General features: G+C 36.7%; 1 protein-coding gene across 1 annotated transcript in view; it reads right to left on the reverse strand.

Moving 5' to 3' along the window:
- Positions 1-17501, reverse strand: part of LOC104083448 (E3 ubiquitin-protein ligase CBL-B-like) — a gene marked incomplete at its 3' end in the record, with an annotated part of 94936 nt that extends 77435 nt beyond the window's left edge. Inside the window, 2 exon segments of the mRNA XM_009586933.1 lie at positions 7880-8130; positions 17355-17501. Coding sequence (XP_009585228.1) covers positions 7880-8130; positions 17355-17501 — 398 coding nt within the window.
- Between the last annotated feature and the right edge of the window lie 257 nt (positions 17502-17758).

Here is a 17758-nt window from a genome sequence, read left to right on the forward strand (position 1 = left end):
GGAAAAAAATACAGTTAAACCTACCTTTCCATCACACATACCAGAAAAACAGTGAAGTCAATTATTATGACCAACTATTACTGAATGAACTAACATAATTAATTATTTGTTCACCAATGTTCTGATTTGTCAAGATCTTTGCAAGTATAAAGTCAGTACATTGTTCAATACGTAAAGAATTGGGTAATAAACAGATTATGGTTAAGATCGTCCATTACAAAACAGGACAGCTCTATAATTCTGACATCGGAAATCTGATCAAACTATGGTGAAAACACACAATGTTTTATCACATGCTAGAGAAAATACAAAAATATTTCAATAATAAATCCTTTAGCTCTACGTTGGTTGCACTCAAAACAGAAAAATCCAAAATGTATTATTCATCTACATTACAAACGAGATACTGATGACAGTCACCTGGCTGCTTGCTCAGGAAGTTTTATTCCTCATATAAGATCACTTACTAATTTCTTCTTCATTTGTGTTATGTGTTAAGATTGTGCTTCTTTTCAGACACAATTTACCGTTGGTCCTTTCTGTGTGCTATTTCTCGCGCTTGTTTGGAATTTTTTTTTTTTTTTAATAGTTGCATTCATTGCACAGTCTTTTATATAAATATCACATTTTCTTTCAAATCAAGCAAATGATATTCCTGAGCTGGCTCTCAGAGAACATGCTGTTAAAAATTTGCAATTGTTCAAATACAAACAAAAGAAAGAAAGAAATATGCCAACATATTAATCTTACCAGTAACAAAACTGTTTTGTGCAGACAACAGCAAACCTACTTTTTGAACTAATAATCCTTGTTCCTCCAATATCAATTAATAATATTAAAGCTCTGCCTCGCTCTAGAGCATGCATAGTATTATTATATAATCTGTAAAGACAAAGTTAACTTGAGAATGTGCAGCCACTGATAAAACCCCAAGCATAGAAGGTACTCTGAATGCAACTTACTAAATAATTATACCAACTCTTTTGTGCCATTTTTAAGATGACTAAAGTAAATTCACTTATTATTGAAGCAAAGAACAGAATAGGAAGGAGAGAAGCTTATTTATGTCAAATGATTACAAAATATTTTAAAAATTTATGAAATTATCGAAGTACTCTTTCTTGCACTTTACATTTCAACATCAATATCTCATTCTGTCTCTTTTGTCCTGAATTCAGTCAAAGTTCAACTGTGTTAATCAAAATATATAATTTCACCCCTTTTTACATTAAGGTTGTTTCCTACTCTGTATAGGTTAGTGAAACTTTCTTTACCATAGGTTTACATACATAGCAAGCATGACTTCTAGCCTGATTTTTGATCAAGCATTCTTTGGATAAAAGGATTATCACTACAGCATGTCTGTTTTTATAAACTGGCTTTACTTTAGTTTCATCAAAGACAGGCAAAAGAACTTCTATTAACTAAACAGCAAGTATACCACTTGAAAGTGATTATTCTCAACTTCCTTTTCATTTCTTTATAGAATAAAAGCAGATTTTTATTCTTTCATGTTTCTAATTTTTAATGAAAAACAATGCCACAGAACATTAGGGAAAGGAAACCATTTATTTTTATAACCTAAAATTAAAATTAGATATATATTTAGACACACATTTAATAAAAATGGACACTCTTCTAAAAGCTTTCTCTGTGCTGCTTCTTGCATGATAAGTAGCTGCCATCACAAGGCTAGTGTTGAAGGCAAATACCTAAATGCCAAATATAGAATAATTCTGACATAGAGAAGCAAAGACAAATTTTCTAAAAATCAGCCACGCATTCAAAAAATGAATGATGAAAGATCCCTTCAGGTCCATTACAGGAGCCTTCCTTTCTACACGGTAAATTCAGGAGTCAGTGCCGTTTGTTCTTCAAGAAGATCCTAAAGTGGCTCTCTTGATATGATCAGCTGGGCTTTATCATACCTAAGAGCATAGCTCTATTTATAGTTGGCAACCATGGCCTGCCTCCACAAGCGCAGCTGTTCCCTGCAGGGACCATGCAGACAAGTATGATGAAGGGATGTGAGAAACTGAGCTGTTACAAAGCAGAAATGGGTACTAGTATCCTCACTGCCAAATCAGACAGAGTATTTCCAGACCTCTCTGACCAAGAGTACTGGATTTTCAGAAAACCACCTATTCTTCCCAAGCTCATTTTGTCATCCTATATTGCCTTCTAAAGCTGAAATGGAACAATGTAGAAAACTATGTCAGCACAGACATTGCATCAGTCTCACTGTATAATCCTAGTAGTAGAACTGTCATTAGCTTTATCACAAAGGAAATTAAAATACAACACATGGAAAGTCTTGAGGACTGATTGCCCATAACTTCGTGCTTTTTGAGAGCTTTCACATCTGCACAAAGTGAGTATAAATGTTATGGCATCTTAATTTGGCAACATTATCATATATACTTTTCACAATGTATTTATACACATTTGTATAAGTGATTACACAAAGCACAACAAGGAAGAGATCAGACTGTATATCCCCTCACAACCAGCTGAACTCTGCTCAGATGTGACTGTCAATACCACATTACTTGTAAGAAAATGTTTGAAAGAGACCTTGCACTAACACAGAAAATGCTGCCTCATTTTATAACAGAGTAAAAAGTAAAAGACAAATGAAGTACACATATTACCCATCTTCTACTCAACTAGATATGAATCAAGGATCTAAATCAATTATAAGAATTTATAAGCCATTATTTTTTTATTTAGGATCTTTTGTGGGTTTAAAATCCTCATCTTCCTCTGCAATCCGAATAAATAGTTGCCTTTAAGTTATTTTGGTACTAATATTTCCTTTGTTCTCATTTGGTTATACCCTCCCCCAAGTAGTGAAGACGATCAAAAACATCTAAAAATTTAAATATTGCCTTACAACAACTGCAGTCACACAGCCTGTTTGCATTTATGTTGAGAACAAGCTGTCATAACACTGCCCTACCATTTGTAACCTCCACATGTTCTCACCTGCCCTCTGCAACAAGAGCCTCTTTGTGTGAAAGGTGTGTTTGTGTAACATTCCTTGTTTAATTTAGACTAGAACCAAAAATAGCAAATGGCTTGTGCTTCACTAAATTTGCACTAACGCTCAATTACTCATGTGGTTCAGGTACACCAAAGAGTTTCTTAAAGCTGTTTTGGTTCACATCTGGTTTTACATCACATTTAAGGAACAGGCAGGGGAGAAGAGGGTGGAAATTATCACCATAACATAAAAGCTTCCAAAAAAAAATCTCATTGCATTTTTTTCTCCCATGCAACCCCATCCAATTAGTCATACCCTTTCTTTTCCTCAGAAGAAGCCTCTTTATTAGAGGTTATTTATTGTAGCCAAGTTCCATTCCGCATTACTGTATTACAGGCTATACATTGAAGGAGAAAGTGTCCTCTTTTTTCTAGGGACAGCACAGGAGTTCAAGCAATGAGTCAACACTCCAGATGCCTTTCAAGCAGAGTAAGGCAGCTTCTTTTCCTAAAAATCTAGCAAAGGAACCATCTAAAAATACAGGTAAATAAATACAAGAGAGGAAAGGACAAATACTAGATTGTTTTGCCTCAGCTTCAGCAAGATTAGAATAAAGTAGTCAATATATTTGATCTCTAAAACATGTTGACATAGTCTAAGTATAGGGGTTTACAGATCATATCAGACAACAGATTGATGGTATGTATAGCCTAACCGTTCAGCTCAGAATTTACTGAAGACCAAAAACTACATAATATGCTTGGAAAATGGGACAAATCACAGGATTCTAAGGAGCCAACAACTTTCACCACAAGATCACAACTTCAAATCCAATCCACTTTGGTGAAGGTTGCTGTCCTTACTATCCGACAATTACCGAGTTATCTATGTGATGTTAACCAATAGCCAAAACTGGCTCTATGAAAAGAGCCATTAACATTCTTTTCTGAATCTGTACATTCTATTCATCAAACAAGAAAACCATCAGCCAAAACAATTTTAACTTGTCCAAATAAAATCATCCTGAATTAAAAAGATACTCTTCCTGATCCTTCTCTCAATCAACAAAATCTCCTCTGTCTGGAGACACAAACAGGTTACAAGGCTAGCTAAGTTATAAACCTCCTAACTTCCTGTAAATAAAACAGCAAGTTTGTGGTGCAAGCTGATGTAATTCAAAGAAGTAGGGTAAGCTACCTCTCACTTACCACGGGACAGAAGAACATAAATGGCTGTTACTGCGTTGCAGCTGACATAACTGAAGTCCATCCTGACGCTTACCTGTGCAACTGGGTCTGATTCTGACTTGCCCTCCATGCACACCTCTTTTTACATCAACCCCAAAACAACATCAGCTCTTCTCCTCTTGCCATCTTCATCTGTACTGCCTGCTACTTAAGAAATATCCGCCTTTCATCTTATCTTCCTCTTTCACTTCTGCAATGCCACTTAAAATCAAGTAGCCAACTAATTTGGCTGAACGAAGCAGCATTTAAAAGATTAATAACAATAAGTATACACCCTGGTTTTATACTTCTCCCCTTCTCCTCATATAAAGGGCATATAGCAGAAGGCATGCGTTTTATACTTCTCCCCTTCTCCTCATATAAAGGGCATATAGCAGAAGGCATGCAATATTAAAACAGACAACGAACAAGGTCCATCTCAAGATGTATTCTTCCAAGAACACGATTTACAGATAAGCACAGGAAAGCTCACACTTGTCTCTGTTACTAAGAAATGGTTGCGTTAGCCATGAAGACCACGTCCAGCATCTTGAATGAACCCAAACGTAATCTCCCCATTGCCACTTTATTCCTTCTCTATTCTTATTATTGCAACTTATGTGCTTGATTTTTGCACCTGGCTAACATATTTGTCTGAAAAAACTGCCAGCCTACAAAGTTTTTCTTTTTTCTGGATGCATAATTCTGGAATGCAGCAAAACAAAAGGAAGTTTGGACTTCACAGAAGTGATGCCTTCCAGCTTTAGTCTACTTTCCAATAAACAACAATGGAGAAAAAAAAGAAAACCACACAAAAAACCCAAAACCCCAGACCCTCAAAGACACAGAAAGCCTTTTAAGAAGAGTAGATGTACCTGAACCAATAATTTTAATAAGCCTGTGTTAATAAACTTTACAAAGTAAAATCTGTGACAAAAAAAAAAAAAATCTTTAAATTACTTCATACATAGAAAAACTTCTGTGCAGCCTGTATCTAGTACAGTTTACAGAATTTATTGAACATATCTCTTACTTCATTAAGCAAGAGGACTGTGAGAGGACATAATTTTATACTAGACACTGTACCCAGCAGGTAGATGCAATTCATACACCATAAACAAACTTGTAAGCCATACTTTCTCTGCTTAGCAAGACTCATCCCATAGACCACAGAATGACAGCACCATCTACTCTTAAACGGCTATCATGTGTTTGACATGGAACACAGGATAGAAAGGCAACACCATCACAATGTAAGCTTTTGGTTTAGCCATTGGTACATAATCTGACTAGCACACTATCTTGTTTCATCCACGGTATCTTTGAGAACTAAAATTCATAACAAATTCTTCACAGTAGAGTAATTTTGGTGTCATCAGGCAAATAAAATCACTTGTATATTGGCATTGGTTCCTAAATGTACCATCACTATAGAAGTTAAAAGATTATTCAATAACCCCAATAGGTTAAAAGTATACCAATCAAATATATATACAGAATGCTTCCAAATGCAGCCAGTTCCTCTTTCTCATGATGACCTTTTATCCAGAAACCACAGAGACACTAACAGAAAACAAAACACAAATTTAAGATTGAAAACCACAGAAACTGGCCAGGTGTCAACACGAGAGGCTTCTGGCTTGCCTTTTTTTTTTTCTTAAATTGACTACACTTCAATTTGACAGTCATTTTAGAAACATCTTCAAAAACACTTATTTAAATGATCACTCCTACGTTTGCATTACAACATTAACAAATAACGTACTCTATGTCAGAACGCAGTTTTTATAGGAAACACAACTAACAATTTTAGCACAGGAGAAACATTTCTATTGTATTCCCTTCCTCAAGCTTCAAACTCCATCAGTCACGCAAAATAATACAGTTGTCACCTCCTGAAATACTGTGATTCACTGCACTTCATTACTATGTTTTGTTTTAAAATCCTTCCTTTCCAATCATCTCACAAGAAAGGCCCAAATAAATGACAGTAAATATGCTTATTGCACCTTCTTCAAGAACTGTTTGCTTCACAAAAGACATCCTTACATCGCCACTGTTACCCTTATGCAGGAAATGAAGTCGGTAATTGGAAAGAAGAAAGCAACTCTAGCAACTAGACACAGCTACTAAGACACTGTTTGAATGACTGTACAGAGCATATAGCAGACATTGAAAAAGTGACACTGAAACTGGCTTTAATTTATTGCTAACTGTAAGCAAAACCATAAGTAAATCTGGGTTTCATACAACATAGGGAAGTCAAAATAAAACCTGTTTACATAATGCAACCATTTATGTCAAATTTCCCTTACCATAAAAAGTTCTTATTTCCTTTGCAACACAATGACTCCTGTACATACAACAAATGGGATATTAAAAGAAGAACCCATAGGCTCAGAGCTGAACAATTCTTCCAGAGGTTCTGGTAAGAAAGCATCTACAGTGAAAACGTTACTTTATATACTTATGAATTCAAACACAAAAAACATTAATCAAAATCTTTACTCATCATTAAAATAGTTCAAGCTGTGTATTTTGCTCCTCTTAGGCAAATTGCTCCAAGTATATTCAAAATTGGACAGTCTTTACATACTTTAAAAAAAAATCCTTAGACATTAAGCAAGCTTCAGACCCCCTATCAAGTACAGGAGACTACCACAGTATACTGAATAGCTATAATCATTGCTAAAGATCTGGAAGGAACACATGTATAAATCAAACATAACAGCAGTGACATTTACAAGAATGTAGACATTTCACTACTTCTACCAACACTTTCACCAGCTGTAAAACTATACTGCAGCCCTGCCTCTGAGCTCAGGTGCAGATAGAATGGCAGGGATTCAATCCTCCATTCACTTCCTATCTATCTCCCATTCCCACTACCTCCTTTAAAAAGGGGAGACTCTGGAAACAGCATCATACCTTTTATTTGAATAGATTTAAAGATATACCATAGATGGCAGAGTCTAATTGCCACAGTACTGCTGTACCCCTTCCCAAAACAAAACTGCAGATTTTGCACGGAAGTTCTTGAAATATTATTTTTAAAATATTAGGTAATAAAAATAAAATATTAAAAACCTCTTCACTCACCACCAAGAATACACATAAAGTGGACATTAATCCCTGTTATTAAAACTGAACCACTGCAAATCAGGAATCCATTAGGTTTCTGAAAAGGCTTCTCAGCACCAAACTAACATTATCATCACCTTACGCTAACATCACAAAATATCGCAAAAATGTGAATATTATTTTGCTCCATTTCATCACTTGTGAAAGCTCTAAGTCAATATCCATCACCGCTCCCACAGTTTTAAGAACTGGGATAGGGAGGTCAAGCTCAATCCAAGTAACAGTCACTCTCTCTCTGCCAGAGGAAAAACTACACATTGTAAAGCCCTGTGAACAAGTAATTAGAATGAAATGAATGTTTTATGAAGGAAATGCACTTGGTTTTAAAGGTCACAAAGTGACAGATAAAGCACACAGTGGAACAAATCCAGCAAATTACTGATTGACCTGCAGGGTCAATGAATCCAAACAATAAATATTTCTGCTCTTTAAATAATTAAAAATGTCAAAACACAATGGCTGCAGACAAACAGTGTTAAGAATGCAGACAGGCCAGACAATCTACTTCACATTTAAATATTTCACTTACCTGTCCTGTGACTGCTCCTCATACATTCTTTCCTTTCCTTCTTTGAAGAGTCTTATAGCCCGTTTTGATTTTTTCATGAGACTGTCAATGTAGATTTTAAAATATTCATTCTCACTGAGTTGTGCAAGTTTCTGGTTGTCATCATATTTGCTCAGTATAAGTCGCAAATGTTGGTAAGTATCAGGTAAAATGTCAAGTATGTAAGGTGGGCTGTTTTTGAGTTGAAGCTTTGGGTTTTGACACAATCTTACCTATAAGCAAAAACAAGAGAATGTAAAAGACAAGAAATACGTTGGGGCAAAAACTGATCTGACATCTTAAAATTAACGGGTGTAAGTATACTTGTCTAACCTCCAGGCACAAAGAATTAAATCCTACTTCATTTATATTCCATGAAATCCCAACATAGTCTCTAATGTCAAAGGATGTAAAATTTAACTTAATCCCATCATATCTATAAAAAGCAAACAAGCTTACTTACATAGTTCAGGGTTTTGCTTTTAAAGTAAGAATGTCTTTGCCTGCCTACTATATGGTAAGGAGTATATTATCAAAACACAATATGCAACTAATGCCATACAGATCTGTTTGCTGCAGGTGAACTCCCTTATGGATGTTTAAATTCTACTAAGAACTGACCCTATAAATTACCTTGTCATCTGCTGGCTCACTCTTTTCTCTATCCAACAATATAACCTCTTAGAACCTATAGGAATTTAAAGTTTGAGAGGTCTACACATATGAAAATGTTCTGAATGTTGCCAGTGGTTCAAAAGCTATTAGCTACAACAGACAGAAATTAAGTCATTCACAAACAGGCACCGTAAACGAGGAAACAAAACATTATAAACTCAGTATTTTCCAGCTCATGGTTGTAATAGAAGATAACATCTTAATGGACTTGGAATCATCATGTTCCTAAATGGCACAAAAATTAATTGAATAATATACATTACTTTAAAAATAACCTTCAGATGAATTGAACACCTTTATTTGAATCTAGTCTCCACTGGAAAAGTTTCTGGAGCAAGGTAGTACTGGTTTTGTTTCCTGAACATATACAAGATTAGAGTCATCTCCTGGCTACCTGAATTCTCTGGTCATTTCTTCTGTCATGTTCTGTACTAGAAAGCGAAAGGGATCAAAAGTAATGGGTAGTTTTTGAAGTGCTATTGCATTGAGCTAACCACGCTCAGCTAAAACACTGCAGAGGGACACATTCTAGACATGTGTGTGCAGCTGTACATATGCAAATACTTACAAAAAAATTAAGTCCATCTGGTAGAAAAGTTTTATAGGTGTCATTTGGAGATCGCCACATTATATATTAGTGACTTTGACATTCTTCTGAGGTAACTAACGAGGCTGTAAAAACATCTTAATACTGCCGAAAGCAGACTCCTATTCCTACTAATGTATCAACTTCAAAAAAGTGCAGCCTTGAGCATTTCCGGGAGGGAGGAAACAGACTTATATCCTATAACATTCACCTCTCTAAACTCAAAGCTATATCGCTATTGCTGACCCCTCCTTCAACTTCTAGATCTATGCCATTAAGAAATTCACTGCCTAAAGACTGTTGCCACTAACAGACCTTCATGCACCACGAACAGCAAAGCAAACACATAACTGTTTCTTCCCTTTGAAACACACACACAAAATCACACCAGGCAATTAGATTTGGGTAACTGGCATCATAGTCGGAAAAGTGGAGATAGAAGAGTGGACAAAAGTCAAGCACTAACAAGTTTTAAAAAAAAGAAGTCTAGCACCATTAGAAGACTACAAACTCGTAACTGCTATAGAAATGTTAGCACCATTCAAAAACAGTATTTAAAACATGACATTTGCAACAGCTCCCCTCATTTCACTGATCCATTGTTACTTTAGTAATTTCTATTATTCTTTCACCTACTAGACCAAGTAATGGATCAGGAACCCTTCTGATGTGTTGTAGAACAGACAGTCCTTCCCACAGTGAAATTTGCAATCTCAGTAGGAAACAAAAAGACAGCAGATGGATGCAGGCAAATATGAGTACATGCAGGCAAATATGAGTACATGAGCACAACACTTAAACACAGTAGAGTGGTTCAGGGCACTAGCAGTTAAGTATTTCTACATATAAACAGCAAAGAAAAGTTTCAAGGCAAGCTCTAACATAATTTAGTGGCTCATAAAGGAATTCCTCCTCAGTTGAGGAAGAAGCTGGAAGGAAACAAAAAAAAAGTAAAGCATAAAGATGTTTGGTCATTTCTTCATAAGGTGATGAACTCTGGAACTGCAATCCATAACTGCAAGAGCAAGACAGCAAGGAACTTTGAAACTGAAAATAGCTTGTTTATATTTCATGTGATAAAGAGAAGGTTATCAGGATAAAAAAAACCAGGACAACACGGTTCAAGTCGTGGGTTAGGAGATGCCTGCAGCAGCATTCTCAAAGAATAAAGCCTGGATATGATGGCATTCTTTCAAGGCCAGAAAAGCAAAGCTGAACTTAGCGATACACAAAATAGCAACTGGATGAGAGTTTTAGGTGAACGAACTGATGCAGAAGGTTACATTTGTCTGTGAATCACACCTCAATCTGAAAGATTCAGACACAGCTTTTAAAAGAGCAGTTCAGGTAAAGGAGTTGCCTGAGTGAAGGCAGGATGATGATATCACCCCAAAAGATCAAGAAAGGAACTAACAAGAGAGACTTATGAAGGAGATTAAACATTTTCTTCTAGTTATGCTGAAGTTAAGCTGACAGCTAGAATTCTTTAAGGAGATTTCAGAAACATGAGCAAAAAATTTTACATGTGTAGACAGACCTGAAGATCACCCATGCAGAGACATATGTGAATTTCTTTTTCTAGGAGAGTTAGAAGAACCGGAATGCCAAAGACAGAAGCAAAAATCTTTATGAAAAACAGACATTTTTCATCTGAACTTTTGTTCTCTATGATTTCTGATTTAGTGAAAACTTGAAACAAGATTGACATTCTCCCAAAGCCAAGTACAGATGACAAATCAATATCACTGATTAGGCATTACAACTTTCTGGAGCAACAAGCAAAAGGAAAAAAAACAGCTGAAAAGAGGAAAATATTTATCAGGGAAAAAAGTCAGCAATGACAGCAGACCACAAGCAGAGAAGGCTGCAATCATTTTGAATTGCTTATTTATCCTAACTTAAATCTCATGATCAAAGAACTAATTCTTTCTGAAGTCTATCTTTTCGACCAGATGTGCCAACAAGCAGAATATAGGTGGTTTCGTATATATTAGAAATACCATTAAAAATATAAAAACAACAGGAAAATGCAAATTGCTTCTGCTGGTTGGTATATTTTCAACAGTTGGTCCATTCAACTATACAAAAAGAACATCCAGTTGCAAAGAAGAATTAGTTTCTCTTTCAGATGTTCCAGAAAGTCTTCTTCAGCCCAGTATCATTACATAGTCATACACACATCAAAACAGGATCTTGTGGTCATCATGGTTTACAAGGCTTCACCTTCTGCTGAATTTATAGACATAAATACAGTACATTACCAGAACCTTCAACTCCAGAACAAGCCTTTAAGAAAGTCATACAAAAATTCTCCTACAGTACAACTCAATTAGTCTTACGCATTCTCATTGAAAAAATGCTAACATTTAGTTCAAGTCAGTGATCCAGTGAAATAGTACAAGGCTTTCTTCACTTTATAGAGTACACAAGGTTTCAGTCCAAAGGAAGTAAGTTTGTAAAGAGATGGCTGGTAAACCATATGGTTTCCAGAGTCAGGATGTCCTGACACGTACCACAGCAGTTCACAATTAAAAGTAAGCAATAAGAAATGACATCTGCTGACGCAAAAGATTTACCAATGCACCAGAAGTGGCGCACATACCTTTCTTCAAAAGAAAACAGAACTCAAAACAAAACAACAACAACAAAAAAAAAAAAACCAAAAAATAAAGACCTCCACATTGCACTTTACAAAGCAATCCTCACCAACACTTTAGGAGCAGACATGAATCATATTACTGTGTGACTTGTGTATTGTTATGACTGGAAGTAAGCATGTATATATATTTAGCAAGCATTCAGTCTAAAAAATGAAAAGCAGTCAGTCAGCAAGTTAGTAAGAAATGCCTCTCTCATTGAGATAGACTGAGACAAAGCCAAGCTCCTTTCACTACCTCACTCAGGGTAAATCCAAGTATTTACTCCAGAATCACAGAAACAATAGAGTGAAATTCTGATTGTGAAGAACTAAGGCATCACCCTAATCTACCAGAAACAGATTCTGAAACAGTTTACTCAGGAACTTCCAGACAAGCTTACTCTAGTGCCTACTGAGAAAAAACCCAACCCTCTCTTCCCTCCTCTCCTCTCTCTGTGCCCCACCCCCCAAATAAATACCACTACTCATAACATTTTTTAAGATATTTGACTTAAATTATAAGGCATTCCTTCATAGCATCTTCAGAGATGAGAGTAATGGATGCCTACGGTATTTAGACAATGAATTTCTTATGGAAAACTGTATCTCCTATTCACTTTTTAAAGCAAACAATAAAGTTGAAAGCCCTGGACTCGTCTGACAAAAGAACTTTTGTTCAAGCAAACTATAGCAGCTCTAACACAATCTGTTTAAACACCTAATGCTAGTCAAAGACAATACAAGGAAAGTAACACAGCTAAAACAGAATAAGTATCTAATGAGTAGAACATCCGCTAAACATTGTTTTCAGCTGCAGTGAATAGACTAGAACAATCAGAGCACCAGTGCTCGCACACTTCCAAAATTACACTTTGAAACCGTCTACTGAACTAGTATCTCTACCATGCAGTACAAAAAAAAGTCAAAGTCAAACACTTTGACACAACACAGACAGCGTAAAGGTAGCTCTGCACTAAAATACCGTAACAATTCTCCAGAAAACCACAACACACAATGCTACCAACAATGAATTCTAAAGAACTTAACCAGGTAGGGGCTAATCAGGAAAACGGATAAAATCTGAACATTATGCTCCTTCATCATACAGCCCCCTGCCAGAAATTACATTAAATGCAATGCATTTTATTTTCCACAGAAAGATGGAAAGATGGGTTTTCTTTCTGAAAGAAGCCTTCTCATCAAAATATAAGTAGAGGTGATCGATCACCGATCTTTTCAGCTGAGAATACAGTAAGTGCTTGTTCAACAGCTACCACGCTGCAACTGTGCCATATGTTTCCATACTGGAGGAATAAGCAATAACAATGCTGATGGTACATATGCACAAGGACAGCTGACTTTGGAGGGTCATTTATACTTTCTGTTGATTAGAAAAAGAGAAGCTTCCATTTCTCCATTTAAATTTTTATTCTTTTTCCACAAACAGTGTATGCAGGACATAAAACTTCCTACCAACTTTGACCGGGTAATACACCGAAGAATACCATGGTTATGATTGAGGATTGTCTTTTCTAGATGCTTTGAGGAACAATGACCTTTAATTGACTTGGAGGGTTGCACATTAATGTAACAACTACATAAAAAATTGCAAATAATAACCAACACACACATAGTTTCAACTACTGTGCTTTGTATACTCACTTAGCTGCTGTTGAAAACTTGGATGCTGACATATGTTCATTTAAAGAAAACCACATTACTAAGTTACAGAGGTAATACAGCTTTTACTCACAAAGTCAATAGTATGAGCTTTGGAGACGCACTCTAATTTGCTCTTAGGTAATTATTAAATAGCAAATCAAATTGCCATCCCCATTTATATAGTCAGAGTCAAACAACTGGGTGGGCCGTGACAGGGCGCCCAAACAGTTTAGACAATATTGTTAATCTTCACAGTAGAAAATATAATTATTTTCAGGCCCAGCGCATAGGAGTACTGAAAAGTGTTTGGAAGTTGCTGAAATATTCCTGTTTTAAAAAATCCTGTTCAGAATGTGTCACAATTTTATCAGCTTGAAACCCACAATAGTAAAGTGTGCACAATAGTACTGCCAACTCCAAATAGCCCGAGCAGTAAATTAACTTAACTACTCCCATGTTTACATAATAGGCATTCTCTCCCAAAGTTTTTCTCAAGATTACCATTATCCTCTAACAATAATACATGGCTAGTTTCTAGGTTTTAAAATCATTAGGTTTAGAAACTCAGAAAAAAAAAAATCCCATGTAATTTATGCATAGTTTAAAGGAAGACTTAGAGTTATTTGTTAACAATATCATTTTTTTAATTAATTTACAGGATATGAACGTTCCAAAATACACATCATGTTTTAAAAACAGTAATTTGCTTGCTAGAAGTTCAGAGATATATGGTCAACTTGCTGATACAATGCTAGCACTGGAAAGCAGGGCTAGCCTTCCAAACCATAAAAGGAATATTAGCCTTTGCATTGCGAAGGAATTAAACAAAATATTTTTGGTTCTTAATGGTAAAGCTCTGCCTACCCATGAGAAAAGCAGCAGGGAGACTGGACATTGATGCTAACAGTTGATGCCCCTTTAATAATGCAATTAGTACTGTAAATTTATATAAAAGACATACCAGTAAACCTCAAAAAGTACAGATCCCAGTGGATGAAGTATAAAAAGGAAGGCGCAGATATAAGATATACAGACAGATAAGAATTCACATTCACTGATTACTTACAAGATTTTTTTTTTTTATTCCCTGCAACTATGTTGCTCACAGTAACTTTTACAAACAGGGCTCTAACCAAGAGCACTATCCCAACGTTCTGTCCTGCTAAAGAACTCTTTCAAAACCCTTGATTTTTTCAAACTGGTAACAGAATTTTAAAGAGAAGACACTTACACAGAACTGCAACCTTCTGCCTATTCTAACAGCTGAAGCATCAGCCCATGAAAAACAAACATTATCATGAAATTTGAACAATTCCAAAGCATGACATACAACCAATTCTACAGAGAAGTTTGCGTGGTAACTAAGTAGCCAGAACTTTTACATACACCATAAAACCACTCTCATAGTATAGTTCTTACAGAGTAGCAATATTTGAAGTATTGGTTAACCCCTTATTGTTGAAAACAAATAATTCATGCAGAAAATCTCATCTGCCAGAGGAGGAAATTACAGAAAGAAATGAAGGAAAGGTAAAGAATGGCAATTTAAAGAAAGAAAGAAATGTAAACCAGAAATTATTGAGCTCTGCCCCTAGTTTTTAAGACTGCTCTTTTTTCATCCTTTGGTCAAGGTAAAGGATGGCAACAAACATCCTTTGCTTTGTTTCCATTCTCCCTTTTCCTAACACCTCTAGAATGGGAGAAAACTTTAGCTACCTCATGGCAGCAAAAAGATGGTTATCACAGCTATTATAGTTACAGAATAAACAAGGATAATGACTGTTATTACAACAAGCAAAATAGGCCTTAAAGCCACAATCTTACCGTGGGTGACACCCCACTGACTTTGCAGAGCCTACCACCTTCACTAGGTATTAATTTGATCAGTGACCCACCACAGAAATTACTCGTAGGACACACTCCAGAAATGGGATTTAAAACAACAGTTGATCGAGCAGGTTTCTATTTCTGATTTTAATCCCTGCTTTTGATCTAGGCAGAGAAGAAAGTGACCTTCCTGTGCCACATAAGGCTAAAAGACTTAAATTTGTTTGCCAACATATTAAATTTGCTCAAACACATCCTTTCACTGGAAGTACCAAATGCTAAAAACTCAAGCAGAAGCTACAGCATTCTCACACTATGACATCATCCTGTCTGGTATACTTTAATATAATTTGGAAATAAAATTTGATTAACTGAGAGCAGCTTAAAGAGGATACATTAAAGACCCAAATTGAGGACACTTATCTAGTAAAATGAAAAAGAAAGCACAGCGCAACGTCCAGCCTTTCCAGTGACTTCTACACAACAGGCCTTACTGGCTGTTCTGATGCTCTGTTGTAACAGTGACAAATACTATACAATATCCTATATTAGCTGAGTAAAAGCAATGCACAAGTCCAAGCAGTGGGGTTAAGATTTTCTGGTAACCATGAATATACAAACCAATCAGGGGACAATCTTACCATATAGATTTGTAAATGTCCTGACACAGGGAGAAATTAAGCCATACATTCCCCACGTGGTTTCAACAACAACGAACCAGATTCCTGGTTTCCAAGCCGAAAACTTCCTTCTACTGAAGAAGAGTGCCTGCTTCCAAGTATTTATACCTGCAGTTCTTATTACAAGATGCTCACTGTTTACAGCATCCTGATCATTAACAGGGAAATGTCAACAAAGTCTTTGTGATAACAACCATTTCTATCAAGGCTGGGTTTTAAGTTTATAATCATCGTCAAAAATTGTGGTGGAAATACAGATGCTATTCTTGGAGCATCACAAAGGAGAGCATACAAGGACTCCATCAAGTATTTTGAAATTACCACTTCTCAAGACATATAACACAAAATGATCTCCACCACGTCAGTATAACTACTTATGAACTTTAAGAAATGTTAAACATCTGCATTTTACAAGAGCCACAGGGAAAGCGAACAGTTACACTAATTCATGAAGAATCACTGAGTTAAAAACTCATAACTCTCTTACCATACAGACTCAAGGCTAACAGGTAGTAAGCCTCACTCCCCAGCAGTTTCAAGAGGAAACTCTCAAGTCTCACCTCATACGCAAAAGAGTGCCTGCATCCCCCGAGCAGTTCTCTGTGTTACAATCAAACTGTCCCTACCATTGGTAAGGAACTCTCCTAGCTAATCTATCATCAAACAAGCCATCATTTTGTATAATACCAAACAAAATGTATCAAGCTAGTGCAGAGAACTGGAAGATCTAAAAAACTATGGTCTATCGCCCCACTTCCTGAAAAATGTGTTTCAGTGTATTTCTAGTTTCAAAATGACGAGTAGAAGCACTTAAAAATCATTAAAATGCAGAACACACTCTTAAAAGTTAGGCGTGCCATACTAATCTGTTTACTAAACTGACAAGAGTGACATCCCCCAGTCCCCACGCACATTCCTAAAAGCACAAACATATCTATGCTGCCATCATGAGCATGTCTTACAGGACAACTAGCTTAACTGAAGTTTCATACTTCAGAGGTCTTGTCTGCAGACTAACAATGTGATCCAACACGAAACACACAGAATATGTGATCACAAGTCTAAGTTAAGCAGCTTTTCGTTAGGACAGCTCTTCAAGTTTGAGTCATTTTAAAGGATCTGAAAATAGCAATAGCCTAAGGCAAACACACACATTTGTTTTCCCTCCACAAACCAAGATTAAAAAAAAACATTGCCAGGGGCCATAGGGGAGAAAAAAAAAAAAAGACAAATGGTGCTTAAATAACCTAAAACATCGGTCCCCTTACTTCCCGAGGCACACGCAGCATAGCAGTCAGAGCTGCAGGAAGACGCCGTTTCCCCGTGTGTACTTATTTAAATAGCCCCATTCTTCACTGTGTGTATACACGAACGCACACAGACACTCACCACTTTGTCCATAAGCTTCCAGGTCTTCTCCACAGTCCTCCGGTCGGCAGCTGCCTGCTTGGGGGGGCCCACAGCATCCTGAATGGCATCAATGAAGCCCAGGATCCGTCCCTTGCGCGGGTTCCGGCCGTTCAGGGAATTGGCCATCTGGGAGCCAAGCTGGCCGCAACGACAGAGAAACACAGACTGACAAGGTGCTCCGAAAACATCTTGTCATAAAACTCGCCGCAGCCAGTGAGGTAACACTTCCTTCTTCACAGGCAGGAAAGGGCAAGACCGGGGCATGTTTAGGAACAAGTCTAACTTTTCACGACAAACAGCGTAAAACCCACCTGGCCCGAGTTTACGCTGGCACAAGCGATCCCGGATTTATTGTCAACACCAACAGGCGGGCGGGGGAACCC

This window comes from Fulmarus glacialis, unplaced genomic scaffold (assembly GCF_000690835.1).
Source record: "Fulmarus glacialis isolate BGI_N327 unplaced genomic scaffold, ASM69083v1 scaffold8211, whole genome shotgun sequence".
Classification (NCBI taxonomy): domain Eukaryota; kingdom Metazoa; phylum Chordata; class Aves; order Procellariiformes; family Procellariidae; genus Fulmarus; species Fulmarus glacialis.